Raw genomic sequence first — 16850 nt, 5'->3', positions numbered from 1 at the left:
TTGCTTCCACTTTGTTCTGACAGTAAGAATCAATTGTATTACCTTTGTCAAGTTATTATGGAACTTTCTTAACTTTTACCCATCCCTTATTTGCATATATATATTTTTTTACAGATATTTCTTTCCTCATGCGTCTAAATAAAATAAATGACTTGAGGTCACATATACAAAGCAAGTCAAATGTTTTCATTTGTTTCAATTTATTTAGGCAGGGTTAAAAAAATATATAAACACAACTTGCAAAATGTCATTGCATTTAAAGAGTTCAAGTTCATATGAGGAAATCGGTCAATTGAAATAAATTAGGTGCTAATCTATGGATTTCACATGACTGGGAATACAGCTATGCATCTGTTGGTCATTAAACAAATAGGCCTCACAATGGGCCTTTCTCCTCACTGTATTTTTGTGCGTTCAAATTACCATCAATAAAATGCATTTGTGTTCGTTGTCCGTAGCTTATGCCTGTCCATACCATAACCCCACTGCCATCTTGAGGCACTCTATTCACAACACTCGCACACATGACGCCATACTGTGGACTGCAGATTTGAGGCTGGTTGGATGTACTGCCAAATTCTCTAAGGCGACTGGAGAGGCGGCTTATGGTAAAGAGAAATTAACATTACATTCTCTGGAAACAGCTCTGGTGGACATTCCTGCAGTCAGCATGCCAATTGCACGCTCCCTCAACTTGAGACGTCTGTGACATTATGTTGTGTGACAAAACTGCACATTTTATAGTGGCCTTTTATTGTCCCCAACACAAGGTGTACCTGTGTAATGATCTTGCTGTTTGGTCAGCTTCTTGATATGCCACGCCTGTCGGGTGGATGGATTATCTTGGCAAAGGAGAAATGCTCACAAACAGGGATGTGAAGAAAATTGAAGAGAAATAAGGTTTTTGTTTGTGTGGAACATTTCTGTGATCTTTTATTTCAGCTCATGAAATATGGGACCAACCTTTTTACATGTTGCATTTATATTTTTGTTTAGTGTATAAAGTAAATGATATGAGATGCAATGTTTTGTTCAGTCAAAACCATAGACCTACACCTATGCAGTGTTTCTGCTTTTATTTGATTGCTTTCTCTAAGTTTGTGCAGAGTTGTCTCTATATGTGATTAGATTTAGGGGGGATTTAAATGTTTTTCTTTAAACGTGTTAACGTTTAGAAGGTGAGCTCAACGATAATGTAAGTTTGCAAGTTTTCAGTATCATTTTTGGTGAATTCTTGCGTTGCACCTGTTAAATTTTTGACTTGAGTGGAAAATACTGCGATATTGTGGTAATATTTTAAGACAGTTGTTTTGCATATAAAATGTAAAGGCCTTATAAGACACAGGTTCTGCTAAATTCTATTGTATTGTGAAAAGGAATGTGCGCTCCCTTTTCTAATTATACAAACTAACAAACAACATTCTGAATGTATTGTAGATTGAACTGTTTTAATTATAATTCAGTTAATTTAGTCTCACATGGTGTATAGACAGTATGACTGTGGACATCAATCTTCTTCTTTTTTAACATATATTTAACAAAGTAGGCAAGTTGAGAACAAGTTCTCATTTACAATTGCGACCTGGCCAAGATAAAGCAAAGCAGTTCGACACATACAACAACACAGAGTTACACATGGAGTAAAACAAACATACTGTCAATAATACAGTAGAAAAATAAGTCTATATACAATGTGAGCAAATGAGGTGAGATAAGGGAGGTAAAGGCAAAAAAAGGCCATGGTGGCGAAGTAAATACAATACAGCAAGTAAAACACTGGAATGGTTGATTTGCAGTGGAAGAATGTGCAAAGTGGAGATAGAAATAATGGGGTGCAAAGGAGCAAAAAAAATACAATTTGGAAAGAGATAGTTGTTTGGGCTAAATTATAGGTGGGATATGTACAGGTGCAGTAATCTGTGAGCTGCTCTGACAGCTGGTGCTTAAAGCTAGTGAGGGAGATAAGTGTTTCCAGTTTCAGAGATTTTTGTAGTTCGTTCCAGTCATTGGCAGCAGAGAACTGTAAGGAGAGGCCAAAGGAAGAATTGGTTTTGGGGGTGAACAGAGAGATATACCTGCTGGAGAGCGTGCTACAGGTGGGTGCTGCTATGGTGACCAGCGAGCTGAGATAAGGGGGTCCTTTACCTAGCAGGGTCTTGTAGAGGACCTGGAGCAAGTGGGTTTGGCGACGAGTAAGAAAGCGAGGGCCAGCCAACGAGAGCATACAGGTCGCAGTGGTGGGTAGTATATGGGGATTTGGTGACAAAACTGTGATAGACTGCATCCAATTTATTGAGTAGGGTATTGGAGGCTATTTTGTAAGTTACATCGCCGAAGTCGGGAATTGGTAGGATGGTCAGTTTTACAAGGGTATGTTTGGCAGATTGAGTGAAGGATGCTTTGTTGCGAAATAGGAAGCCAATTCTAGATTGAACTTTAGATTGGAGATGTTTGATGTGAGTCTGGAAGGAGAGTTTACAGTCTAACCAGACACCTAGGTATTTGTAGTTATCCACATATTCTAAGTCAGAGCCGTCCAGAGTAGTGATGTTGGACAGGCGGGCAGGTGCAGGCAGCGATCGGTTGAAGAGCATGCATTTAGTTTTACTTGCATTTAAGAGCAACTGGAGACCATGGAAAGAGAGTTGTATGGCATTGAAGCTCGCCTGGAGAGTTGTTAACACAGTGTCCAAAGAAGGGCCAGAAGTATACAGAATAGTGTCATCCGCTTAGAGGTGGATCTGAGACTCACCAGCAGCAAGAGCGACATCATTGATGTATACAGAGAAGAGAGTCGGTCCAAGAATTGAACCCTGTGGCACCCTCATAGAGACTGCCAGAGGCCCGGACAACAGACTCTCCGATTTGACACACTGAACTCTATCAGAGAAGTAGTTGGTGAACCAGGCGAGACAATCATTTGAGAAACCAAGGCTGTCGAGTCTGTCGAGTCATGAATGATTGTTAGTGAAATCACAAATTTTTTTTGTGAGAAATTAAAAAATGAAATTAGAAAATGAATGTATTGGCCTCCCGGGTGGCACAGTGGTTAAGGGTGCTGTACTAGAGATTCTGGGTTCGCGCCCAGGCTCCGTCGCGACCGGGAGGTCCGTGGGGCGACGTACAATTGGCCTAGCATCGTCCGGGTTAGGGAGGGTTTGGCCGGTAGGGAAATCCTTGTCTCATCGCACACCAGCGACTCCTGTGGCGGGCCGGGCGCAGTGCGCGCTAACCAAGGTTGCCAGGTGCACAGTGTTTCCTCCCGACACATTGGTGCGACTGGCTTCCGGGTTGGATAGCGCTGTGTTAAGAAGCAGTGCGGCCTGGTTGGGTTGTGTATCGGAGGATGCATGACTTTCAACCTTTGTCTCTCCCGAGCCCGTACGGGAGTTGTCGCGATGAGACAAGATAGTAGCTAGTAAAAAAATTGGATACCACAAAATTGGGGAGAAAAAGGGGTAAAATTCACACACACAAAAAAGAAAGAAAATGAATATATTATGTATGTACAGTATCAGTCAAAAGTTTGGACACTTACTCATTCAAGGGTTTTTCTTTATTTTTGCTATTTTCTATATTGTAGAATAATAGTGAAGACATCAAAACTATGTAATAACCAAAAAAGTGTTAAACAAATCAAAATATATTTTATATTTGAGATTCTTCAAAGAAGCCATCCTTTGCCTTGATGACAGCATTTCACACTCTTGGCATTCTCTCAACCAGCTTCCTGAGGTAGTCACCTGGAATGCATTTCAATTAACAGACATGCCTTGTTAAAAGTTTGAGCCAATCAGTTGAGTTGTGACAAGGTAGGGGTCGTATACAGAAGATAGCCCTATTTGGTAAAAGACCAAGTCCATATTATGGCATCAACAGCTCAAATAAGCAAAGAGAAATTACAGCCCATCATTACTTTCAGACATGAAGGTCAGTCAATCCGGAAAATGTCAAGAACTTTAAAAGTTTCTTCAAGTGCAGGCGCAAAAACCATCAAGAGCTATGAAGAAACTGGCTCTCATGAGGACCGCCACAGGACAGAAAGACCCAGAGTTACCTCTGCTGCAGAGGATAAGTTCATTAGAGTTAACTGCCCCTCAGATTGCAGCCTAAATAAATGTTTCATAGAGTTCAAGTAACAGACACACCTCAACATCAACTGTTCAGAGGAGACTGCGTGAATCAGGCCTTCATGTTCGAATTGCTGCAAAGAAACCACTACTAAAGGACACCAATATGAAGAAGAGACTTGCTTGGGCCTAGAAACAATAGCAATGGACATTAGACCAGTGGAAATCTATCCTTTGGTCTGATGAGTTAAAATGTGAGATGTTTGGTTTCAACCACCGTGTCCTTGTGAGATGCAGAGTAGGTCAACGGATGATCTCCGCATGTGTGGTTCCCACCGTGAAGATGGTCGTTCCAAGATGGCGTAGCAGTAAGTCGTCCTGTCGTATCGTCTCTCTGTAAATATCGTCTCTTTTTCGTTTTAGATATTTTTCTTCGCATATCTTTAAAAACATTTTGCTAAACCTAAGCTTCCAAATACTCTCCTGCAACCCGCCTCACCCAATGTAGCTACTTTTCCTAAAGTATTTATATTTACTTCGGAACCGGAACCCCTCAACTGAAGCTAGCCAGCTAACCACCGGCTATGCTAGCGGTCATCAGCTAACCTTTAGCGGAAAGTCTTCAGTTCGAACCGGTCAACCAGAGCATAACGGACCTTTATTTTTTATCCCCGGAAAGCTCTTCCCACCAGTTCGAACAACTGGATCGACACTAACCAGAGCATAACGGACCTATTTATTTTTTTATACCCTGGGCTACAATTCCCACCGTCTATCAATGTCACTGCATGAAGAGGAATAAACATTTTTCAGCTGGATCTTCACAACGGCATGCTAACTGCTAGCTTGTTTAGCCCAGGCTAAACCTTGCAACCCTAATCTGTTAGCTTGATTACTCCTGCATAGTGTTTCCACCGCACATATGTACTTTCTATCTCTTCCCGATTTTTAAAAATTTGTTTATACCTTCCGGAAACCAGAGCTCCTGTGCTCCTAGTATCAAGAACCTCCAGAGGCTAACCAGCTAACTAGCTACAAGCTATTTAGTCATACCCTGGATCCAGTCAGTCCAGCCCCCTGCCCCATCCACCGCTGCCCCCGGGACTGATCACTTGGCTACATAGCTGATGCACGCTGGACTGTCCATTAATCACGGTACTCCATTCTGCTTGTTTGTTTTATCTGTCGGCCCCGTTGCCTAGTCAATGCCATTTTACCTGCTGTTGTTATGCTAGCTGATTAGCTGTTGTCTCACCCACTGTTTTAGCTAGCTTTCCCAGTTCAACACCTGTGATTACTGTATGCCTCGCTGCATGTCTCTCTCAAATGCCAATATGCCTTGTATACTGTTGCTCAGGTTAGTTATCATTGTTTTAGTTCACAATGGAGCCCCTAGTCCCACTCCTCATACCCCTGATACCTCCTTTGTCCCACCTCCCACATATGCGGTGACCTCACCCATTACAACCAGCATGTCCAGAGATAAAACCTCTCTCATCATCACCCAGTGCCTGGGCTTACCTCCGCCGTACCCGCACCCCACCATACCCCTGTCTGCGCATTATGCCCTGAATATATTCTACAATGCCCAGAAACCTGCTCCTCTTATTCTCTGTCCCCAACGCTCTAGGCGACCAGTTTTGATAGCCTTTAGCCGCACCCTCATACTACTCCTCCTCTGTTCCGCGGGTGATGTGGAGGTAAACCCAGGCCCTGCATGTCCCCGGGCACCCTCATTTGTTGACTTCTGTGATCGAAAAAGCCTTGGTTGGTACATGGTTTCATGCATGTCAACATCAGAAGCCTCCTCCCTAAGTTTGTTTTACTCACTGCTTTAGCACACTCTGCTAACCCTGATGTCCTTGCCGTGTCTGAATCCTGGCTCAGGAAGGCCACCAAAAATTCAGAGATTTCCATACCCAACTATAACATCTTCCGTCAAGATAGAACTGCCAAAGGGGGAGGAGTTGCAGTCTACTGCAGAGATAGAATGCAAAGTAATGTCATACTTTCCAGGTCCATACCCAAACAGTTCGAACTACTAATTCTGAAAATTACTCTCTCCAGAAATAAGTCTCTCAATGTTGCCGCCTGCTACCGACCCCCCTCAGCTCCCAGCTGTGCCCTGGACACCATTTGTGAATTGATTGCCCCCCATCTAGCTTCAGAGTTTGTTCTGTAAGGTGACCTAAACTGGTATATGCTTAACACCCCGGCAGTCCTACAATCTAAGCTAGATGCCCTCAATCTCACACAAATCATCAAGGAACCCACCAGGTACAACCCTAACTCTGAAAGCAAGGGCACCCTCATAGACGTCATCCTGACCAACTGGCCCTCCAAATACACCTCCGCTGTCTTCAATCAGGATCTCAGCGACCACTGCCTCATTGCCTGTATCCGCTACGGTGCCGCAGTCAAATGACCACCCCTCATCACTGTCAAACGCTCCCTAAAACACTTCTGTGAGCAGGCCTTTCTAATCGACCTGGCCCGGGTATCCTGGAAGGACATTGACCTCATCCCGTCAGTTGAGGATGCCTGGTCATTCTTTAAGAGTAACTTCCTCACCATTTTAGATAAGCATGCTCTGTTCAAAAAATGCAGAACTAAGAACAGATACAGCCCTTGCTTCACTCCAGACCTGACTGCCCTCGACCAGCACAAAAACATCCTGTGGCGGACTGCAATAGCATCGAACAGTCCCCGCGATATGCAACTGTTCAGGGAAGTCAGGAACCAATACACGCAGTCAGTCAGGAAAGCTAAGGCCAGCTTCTTCAGGCAGAAGTTTGCATCCTGTAGCTCCAACTCCAAAAAGTTCTGGGACACTGTGAAGTCCATGGAGAACAAGAGCACCTCTTCCCAGCTGCCCACTGCACTGAGGCTAGGGAACACGGTCACCACCAACAAATCCATGATTATCGAAAACTTCAACAAGCATTTCTCAACGGCTGGCCATGCCTTCCGCCTGGCTACTCCTACCTCGGCCAACAGCTCCGGCCCCCCCGCAGCTCCTCGCCCAAGCCTCTCCAGGTTCTCCTTTACCCAAATCCAGATAGCAGATGTTCTGAAAGAGCTGCAAAACCTGGACCCGTATAAATCAGCTGGGCTTGACAATCTGGACCCTCTATTTCTGAAACTATCCGCCGCCATTGTCGCAACCCCTATTACCAGCCTGTTCAACCTCTCTTTCATATCGTCTGAGATCCCCAAGGATTGGAAATCTGCCGCAGTCATCCCCCTCTTCAAAGGGGGAGACACCCTGGATCCAAACTGTTACAGACCTATATCCATCCTGCCCTGCCTATCTAAGGTCTTCGAAAGCCAAGTCAACAAACAGGTCACTGATGGCCGGGCAGTGACCATCTCGAATCCCACCGTACCTTCTCCGCTATGCAATCTGGTTTCCGAGCCGGTCACGGGTGCACCTCAGCCACACTCAAGGTACTAAACGACATCATAACCGCCATCGATAAAAGACAGTACTGTGCAGCTGTCTTCATCGACCTTGCCAAGGCTTTCGACTCTGTCAATCACCATATTCTTATCGGCAGACTCAGTAGCCTCGGTTTTTCGGATGACTGCCTTGCCTGGTTCACCAATTACTTTGCAGACAGAGTTCAGTGTGTCAAATCGGAGGGCATGCTGTCCGGTCCTCTGGCAGTCTCTATGGGGGTGCCACAGGGTTCAATTCTCGGGCCGACTCTTTTCTCTGTATATATCAATGATGATGCTCTTGCTGCGGGCGATTCCCTGATCCACCTCTACGCAGACGACACCATTCTATATACTTTCGGCCCGTCATTGGACACTGTGCTATCTAACCTCCAAACGAGCTTCAATGCCATACAACACTCCTTTCCGTGGCCTCCAACTGCTCTTAAACGCTAGTAAAACCAAATGCACGTTTTTCAACCGATCGCTGCCTGCACCCGCATGCCCGACTAGCATCACCACACTGGATGGTTCTGATCTTGAATATGTGGACACCTATAAGTACCTAGGTGTCTGGCTAGACTGCAAACTCTCCTTCCAGACCCATATCAAACATCTCCAATCGAAAATCAAATCAAGAGTCGGCTTTCTATTCCGTAACAAAGCCTCCTTCACTCACGCTGCCAAGCTTACCATAGTAAAACTGACTATCCTACCGATCCTCGACTTCGGCGATGTCATCTACAAAATTGCTTCCAACACTCTTCTCAGCAAATTGGATGCAGTTTATCACAGTGCCATCCGTTTTGTCACTAAAGCACCTTATACTACCCACCACTGCGACTTGTATGCTCTAGTCGGCTGGCCCTCGCTACATATTCGTCGCAAGACCCACTGGCTCCAGGTCATCTACAAGGCCATGCTAGGTAAAGCTCCGCCTTATCTCAGTTCACTGGTCACGATGGCAACACCCATCCGTAGCACGCGCTCCAGCAGGTGTATCTCACTGATCATCCCTAAAGCCAACACCTCATTCGGCCGCCTTTCGTTCCAGTACTCTGCTGCCTGTGACTGGAACGAATTGCAAAAATCGCTGAAGTTGGAGACCTTTATCTTCCTCACCAACTTCAAACATCAGCTATCTGAGCAGCTAACCGATCGCTGCAGCTGTACATAATCTATTGGTAAATAGCCCACCCATTTTCACCTACCTCATCCCCACAGTTTTTATTTATTTACTTTTCTGCTCTTTTGCACACCAATATCTCTACCTGTACATGATCATCTGATCATTTATCACTCCAGTGTTAGTCTGCAATATTGTAATTATTCGCCTACCTCCTCATGCCTTTTGCACACATTGTATATAGACTCCCGTTTTTTTCTACTGTGTTATTGACTTGTTAATTGTTTACTCCATGTGTAACTCTTTGTTGTCTGTTCACACTGCTATGCTTTATCTTGGCCAGGTCGCAGTTGCAAATGAGAACTTGTTCTCAACTAGCCTACCTGGTTAAATAAAGGTGAAATAAAAAAATAAAAATAAAAAAAACACTGTGATGTGTGTTGTGGTGCTTTGCTGGTGACACTGTCAGTGATTTATTTAGAATTCAAGGCACACAATCAGCATGGCTACTACATCATTCTGCAGCGATACGCCATCCCATCTGGTTTGCGCTTAGTGGGACTATCATATGTTTTTCAACAGGATAATGACCCAAAAGACAACTCCAGGCTGTGTAAGGGCTATTTGACTTAGAAGGAGAGTGATGGAGTTCTGCATCAGATGACCTGGCCTCCACAATCACCTGACCTCAACCCAGTTGAGATGGTTTGGGATGAGTTGGACCACAGGCTGAAAGAAAAGCATCCAACAAGTGCTCAGAATATGTGGGAACTCCTTCAAGACTGTTGGAAAAAAGTGTGCAAAGCTGTCATCAAGGCAAAGGGTGGTTACTTTGAAGAATCTAATATATATTTTGATTTGTTTAACACTATTTGCTTATTACATGATTCCATATGTGTTATTTCATAGTTTTGATGTCTAAACTATTATTCTACAATGTAGAAAATAGTGAAAAATAAAGAAAAACTCTTAAATGAGTAGGTGTGTCCAAACTTTTGTCTGGTACTGTATTTAGTCAGAATATGACTGACATTCTGTATCAAACAACTAGTGACAACATGCATTTCCCAGAGGATTATGGTAATTTCTCAGAGGAATATGGGGATTAACAATGGGATTTGCACAGAAGAGTATGGGGATTAACAATGGGACTTTCACAGAAGAGTATGGGGATTCCAGTGGGACTTTCACAGAAGAGTAGGGGGAGTTTGACTTGTATTATGACCAATTCAATTAAACATATTTCTCTGAACAAGGGCATCCATCCATACGGGTGGTGTCTATGGTCCTATACAGCATTACCTGTGTCCTCGGTATCCCAGGCAACAACTTTGTCATTTGGATAGCTAGAGTCAAGATGAAGAGAACAGTCAACACCACCTGGTTTGTTATCCTGGATGTGGCTGACCTGCTCTGCTGTGTCTCCATCCCTCCATCCCTTTCTCGATTACTGAAATCATACTGAACCACCACTGGAGAGGCTATGTGCAAGGTGTCTTCACTCTGGTCCTTATCAGTTTGGACCACTTTGCCCTGGTCATCCTGCCTTTCTGGGCCCAGAACCACCGGAGCCTCACCCTGGCCTGGCTGCTGTGAGGTCTGGCCTGGGTCATGGCCCTGCTCCTCAGCCTCCCTCTATGATCTACAGAGGAATAGTATTCCTTGATTATATGAACATGTCACTGTGCACCCATCACCACCTACTAGACAAAACTGAGGGCAACCATCCGGCCATCACAGCTATCAATGCCACCCACGTCACCAGGCTAGTGCTCGGCTTCCTCATCCTCTTGTTGGTCATCGCTGTCTGCTACCTGCTACCCCCTGGCCGTCTCCTCTGGCTTACAGCAACCCTCTTCCCGTATGTCTTCATGGGTCAGGACTTAAGGAAGAGGGTCAGGGTATCTCTTAGGAAAATATTTGAAAATGTATTCAGCGAGGATGTGAACACATGTTCCCCTGTGTACTCTAAAGGACAGCCGCAGCGGTCACGGTTCACAAACTCACCTGAGGCGCAGGTCTGAGTCGGAAAGAAGAGAATAAATAACTCCTGTCTCAAAGATACTCAATGTGTAGATGACAAAACACGTGTTGGTGTTTTCTGACTTGTTGAGGCACTGAATCTGCATGATTAATGAATGAACAGTAGTTAAGAAATTAGACATTGAGCCAAACAAAAGACGGTTGGACGTTCAGCCCATGCCCGATTGGAATGTTGCCTGCATTGCATTGAGTTTTAAGCTGTCATGTCCTAAAACTCTTATTTCTGTCACACTTACAGTGCCTTCAGAAAGCATTCACACATCTTGATTTCTTCCACATGTTGTGTTACAGCCTGAATTCAAAATGGATTAACTTGATATTGTTTGTCACTGGCCTACTCACAATAACACATAATGGCAAAGTGGAATTATGTTTTTTTTGCAACTTTTACAAATGAAAGAACAAAAACAAGAACTGAAATGTCTTGTCAATAAGTATTCAACCCCTATGTTTTGGAAAGCCTAAATAAGTTCAGGAGTAAAAATATGCTTAGTAAGTTACATAGTAAGTTGCATGGACTCACTGTGTGTGCAATAATAGTGTTTAACATGATTTTTGAATAACTAGCTCATCTCTGTACTCCACGTATACAATTATCTGTAAGGTCCCTCAGTCGAGCAGTGAATTTGAAACACAGATTCAACCACTAAGACCAGGGAGTTTTTCCAAATGCCTCGCAAAGAAGGGCACCTATTGGTAGAAAATCAGATATTGCATATCCCTTTGAGCATGGTGAAGTTATTAATTACACTTCGAATGGTGTATCAATACATCCAGTCACTACAAAGTTACAGGCGTCCCTCCTAACTCAGTTACCGGAGAGGAAGGAAATCGCTCAGGGAACTTCACCATGTGGCCAATGGCGACTTTAAAAGTTTAATGGCTGTGATAGGAGAAAACTGAGGAAGGATCAACAACATTGTTGCTACTCCACAATACTAACCTACATGACAGTGGGAAAAAGGAAGCCTTTACAGAATAAACATATTGCAAAACATGAATTCTGAGAAGAATAATGGGCACAATCCAGGTGTGGAAAAATCTTGGAGACTTACCCAGAAAGACTCACAGCTGTAATTGCTGCCCAAAGGTGCTTCTACAAAGTTTTGACTCAGGGGTGTGAATACTTATGTAAAGGAGATACTTCTGTATTTCATTATCAATAAATGAGCTAAAATGTATAAAAACATGCATTCACTTTGTCAATATGAGGTATTGTGTGTAGATGGGTGAGAGAGAGTGAGATACGTTAATTTAATCAATTTTGAATTCTGAAGGGGCATTAATGCTTTCTCAAGGCACTGTAGATGACCAGCAGGGTCAAATAATAATCACTGTCGTTATAGAGGGTGCAACAGGTCAGCACCTCAGGAGTAAATGACTCTGTAATGCCATACTCCGTAATGTTATACTGTACCATCTCCCAATCTTGTACATTCGGTCCAATCATTTCTATTTTGATCAGAAGCTGTCTCCTTGGCCATTGATAATGTATGATTGTACACTTCTCAATTGTGGTCATGGTGAAGCTGTAGGATGTAGGATCATGGTGATGCTGTAGGATGTAGGATCATGGTGATGCTGAGGGATGTAGGATCATGGTGATGCTGTAGGATGTAGGATCATGGTGATGCTGTAGGATGTAGGATCATGGTGATGCTGTAGGATGTAGGATCATGGCGATGCGGTAGGATGTAGGATCATGGTGATGCTGTAGGATGTTTTCTTTTAGACATTTCTTTGTTCATCACATCGAACTGAAAAGAAGATGAAGCTAACAGCACTCCCTTTCACAGCTCGTCTTAACACCAAGACATAAGCAGACACCCTAAAACACATCGGCATAGTGTCAATTCAAAGCACAATGCTAATGTTTTGTTAAATTGATGACTGAAAGACCAACTTCTCCCCTCAGATAAAGGAACTACGCCTGCAGTGTAACCTGGCCGGAACACATCTCTCAGAAACCTCTGAAACTGTCCACATGCATTTTTTTTTATACTCAAATGAGTTCTTTACATTTCACATGCCTCAGAAGAGATGCTTTCCCCTCTCTTTTAATGTTGCAGATAAATTATGTTAAACATTATCAAATTCTATCTATATTTAAGCTCGGAAATTGGGACATTAACACATTTCTATTTTTTCTCTGTACTTTCCATACTTTTCTTTCTTGAAAAAAAAACATACCATATTCTGTCAATCTCCATCATGTTTCCTCCCGATCACGTTGTACATTCCTCCGACACAAAAATCAAATAATTACCCCACCTGTCACCACGACTGTCACTCTGATGTACAGTCAAGTCTTCACATACTCCCCTGCACTTATTTAACTGCACAACAGATGGTCGCCTCAAAACTACGAAATTAGTGTTAATGACACAGTCTGTACAGCATGGCTCTGCAACTAATCACAGTCTGTACAGCATGGCTCTGCAACTAATCACAGTCTATACAGCATGGCTCTGCAACTAATCATAGTCTGTACAGCATGGCTCTGCAACTAATCACAGTCTGTACAGCATGGCTCTGCAACTAATCACAGTCTGTACAGCATGGCTCTGCAACTAATCATAGTCTGTACAGCATGGCTCTGCAACTAATCATAGTCTGTACAGCATGGCTCTGCAACTAATCATAGTCTGTACAGCATGGCTCTGCAACTAATCATAGTCTGTACAGCATGGCTCTGCAACTAATCATAGTCTGTACAGCATGGCTCTGCAACTAATCATAGTCTGTACAGCATGGCTCTGCAACTAATCACAGTCTGTACAGCATGGCTCTGCAACTAATCATAGTCTGTACAGCATGGCTCTGCAACTAATCATTCGGCCACATCCCAACCATTTGACTTTCTGCCATACCGTCTCCCTCGCAAGAAGTAAACTTCACTTCAGTTACAGTATTTCCCCTCAATATATAGTCGTAATGTCATCATCTGAAATGGAGAAGCTAGTCCTCGTTAACCCTACCTCATTAGTCTGAGTACCAGCCTTTTTTTTTTAGCTAATAATCCACTCCTTGTCACTCCCGTCATTTGCCAAAGATTGTCTTTGGCAAATGACAGGAGTTGCAATGAGTGGAATGTAGTATCTGAACAAGAGATGGCAGCCAGGCTAATCTACATGTCATGATCTCAGTCAGATGGCTTAGAACGATGTAGATTCTAGAATGTAGATTCGAGTAGTCATTGACTGGGTATCTTGAAGGCCTGTTGGGACATCTTGGCCCTCCTGATGTGTTTCTCTTCGAAACGCTCCAGCTGCTGGTTCCGAAGCTTCAGCCTCCTGAGCCACTCGTCCCGCAGCCTGTTGGAAGGGTGATGAACATGACCATTTTTAATTCATGGAGAATCAATCTGATAAAATAATTGACAGTGTGATACATGGAGGACTTACAATGACAGCGTAAACATGTCTGTAGAATACAACACCGAAACCTATCATGGCTCTATGAAGTGCTTATTCTTATCACCATGGCTAATGTTTACACCTCTATTTTGGATTAAAATGTGTTTTTCTCTGCCTTTTTAATGTCCTACGGCAGTGATCCTTTAACACGAAGATGACTGCAATAACTAACGCATTGATTTGCTAATTAACACCGTGTCACCTCCACTGCCCTCTCTGTCACTCACATAAACAAGATGCTACTCTGACACATGATCCTATTCAAACCTACAACGTGTCCATCAACATCAACCAGCCTTCCGGCTGCCCACATGACACAGACTCCACATTTCACAATCACCCGTCGTAAAAACAATGCTGATCATATCTCTAGTGATCTGACAGGGGGTTCAAATACTATTTGAAATCATCTCAAGTACTTCATGGACCACCTATAGAGCCATTTTCTGTTTACCGTCAAATGTCATGCTCATCCCAGCATCTAAAAGCACTGTAGCAGGACGCTAATGTTGGGACCTTGACAATGGACCCTCGCAGGGAGTGAGTGATGATCAAGGGAACAAACAAGATTGTTGGCTATAACTATGTTCAACAGGTACATTAACCTTCTGGCTTTATTTAACTCTGTTTGAGATATTGTACCTCGCCTCTCTGCCTTGCTAGCGGCGATCTGCGATGTTGTAGACGATAACCATCTGATTGCGCGTTTGTCATTGCACAAGCTGCATTGGAAGTTGCATGTGATCCCATCCACTGCTAGGTAAATAAAGAGGTTTCTGATGACAAACTGTGCGTGCAACTTCTCATGGCGTGGCTGGGAAATGGGTCTATAGAACGGTCCCAAAACGACAAACTTGGCACACCTGACTCTCCAGGTAGGCTATAGCGAATGCTCAAAGTATTTGAGAGATTTCAAATAGTAGATGAACCCAGGTCTGAACACAATTCACCAGTGACTTAGCATTAGGCCTAATGCTGGTCGTGGAGTAATGAGACAGTATTTCTTAACCTCTCTACCTTTCTTTCACTCACCCCTCTCTCCCTCCCTCCATCCACCCCTCCCTGGCAGCAATTACCTTTGCAGTCAGTTATTTCATTGTGTAACGAAGGGGATTTGTGGATCACACAGATACACATATTAATACAGGGAGGATCAGCCTCAAGGCCCATTGTGTCGTTCTGTGTGTGAACAATCTATACATTCATTACAGGCGGTGGAGGGTTCGGGCTGCTTTAGAGGGCCCCTCCCATCTGTTCCAAAGGAAACACATTCTGCTCACATTGATTAGTCACAGGACCAAAGAGGAAGGATTAGGGTGCATTTGCAACAATACGTTCTTAATCCCTACTGACCTGACTGCAGCGGCAGAGCACAGCATACTGCCCGACGGCCTGTCTCTCTGCCTGCCTGCCTACCTGGCTGCCTGCCTGCACATCTTCCTGCTTGTCTCCCTGCTTGTTTGCCTGCCAGTCTGTAGCTAGGCTCTGTAGTCTACCCGCCTCAGCCTGCAATCGATTAGAACTCATTTGCATGTCAGTTATGCTTCAAGGGTGCAAGGCGCGTTGTCTTGGTTACCGTCGGTTAAGTTCTGAGCAGCATCTCAAGAACAGATGCTCATTGTGAGGAGATTGGTTCCGATATTAGACTAGTTACTGTCCTGTGCAGAATTGAGTTATAGGCGACCAAACCAACAGGCTGTGTTGCAATAAAGAAACACTGTGGAAAAGACAGAAACATTGTATTTTTCCTCTGGAGAAGGATGCTGAACATTTATTCAATGAGCCTTAGTGTAAGTAGCTCATGGTTGTGCATGGAGACAGAATTCCAATGGTAATTACTGTCTTTAAAGTAGACTTTATTAAGACAAGAAAAAAATGTATTTTCCTTTTCCTGAGATATTCTTCATAACAGTGATGGTCTATAGTTGATAAGGCAATGTGGCTATTGACAGACATACTTACTTTGATAAAGCACTGCTCTTCATTCTGGATTCCTCACTCCCCATTATATCGCTGTGACGTTCGATTTTCTCCTCCCAGTATTTCTTTAGCTTGTGTTTATCATGGATCCGAGCCAAGCTCATTTTCTGAAAGAAAGTAAGGAGGGAAGATGTCATTTCAATTCAGGAGAACATTTTAGGCTCATAGCCCATATTATACTAACTCAGGCAAATTTGTATTGTTACAATTTTAATATCAGAATTGATATCTGTTTTAGTACAGCGAGTGTGGTCAAAATATTACCACTGTGCACTACCTGGTCTCTATTGATTTTATTACTCTTTAAAGGTGCCCCTGCTCCCACACGGTGAGTGTAGGAACATGCTCACCAAATAATTCATGAGGTACAAACAAACACAAACATCGCTGGGAATTGAGAAACACATGACACAGAAACACTTCACAGCTCATAAACACAGAAAAACAGGAGAGACTTACTGCCAAGATTGGATCAGGGTCCTCTCCCTGTGTCTGTCTGATGATGAGGGTCTGCGGTGCTGCTATCAGTCTGAAACAGTAGTCGTCCAGAGGTGTTCAGTCTGTCCAAAAATGCACCTCAGTGGCAGGATGCATGTTGGACACTCAATCACTCATACACACGCCAATCTCTCTCTCTCTCTCTCTCTCTCTCTCTCTCTCTCTCTCTCTCTCTCTCTCTCTCTTGCTCTCCCATTCCCATTCCCATGGCTGTCTGTGTATTTCTGAAACAATGACACTGGTCAGCCCCCCTGTTCCATTCCGTTCCACTCTGCCAGC

General features: G+C 43.7%; 1 protein-coding gene and 1 pseudogene across 1 annotated transcript; one reads left to right on the top strand and one right to left on the bottom strand.

The window, feature by feature from the left end:
- Nucleotides 1–9692: 9692 nt before the first annotated feature.
- LOC135516992 (C3a anaphylatoxin chemotactic receptor-like) lies at nucleotides 9693–10658 on the top strand (annotated as a pseudogene).
- A 2031-nt stretch (nucleotides 10659–12689) lies between these two features.
- Nucleotides 12690–16621, bottom strand: LOC135518592 (protein FAM240B-like). Its single transcript, XM_064943753.1, has 3 exons — nucleotides 16533–16621; nucleotides 16056–16180; nucleotides 12690–13991 (listed from the first exon to the last, which is right to left on the bottom strand). Exons 2-3 carry the CDS (start codon nucleotides 16175–16177, stop codon nucleotides 13871–13873), a joined length of 243 nt encoding a protein of 80 aa, XP_064799825.1. The 5' UTR covers nucleotides 16178–16180; nucleotides 16533–16621; the 3' UTR covers nucleotides 12690–13870.
- Nucleotides 16622–16850: the final 229 nt, after the last annotated feature.

This window comes from Oncorhynchus masou, chromosome 28, assembly GCF_036934945.1.
Source record: "Oncorhynchus masou masou isolate Uvic2021 chromosome 28, UVic_Omas_1.1, whole genome shotgun sequence".
Classification (NCBI taxonomy): Eukaryota; Metazoa; Chordata; class Actinopteri; order Salmoniformes; family Salmonidae; genus Oncorhynchus; species Oncorhynchus masou.
This window is presented reverse-complemented; position numbering and strand designations above follow the sequence as displayed.

Coding starts and splice junctions, on each gene's coding strand:
- LOC135518592 (XM_064943753.1), bottom strand. CDS start 16,177: ATGAGCTTGGCTCGGATCCATGATAAACACAAGCTAAAGAAATACTGG. Junction 13,992..16,055: donor AAGAGCAGTGCTTTATCAAA/GTAAGTATGTCT, acceptor CCCTTCCAACAG/GCTGCGGGACGAGTGGCTCA.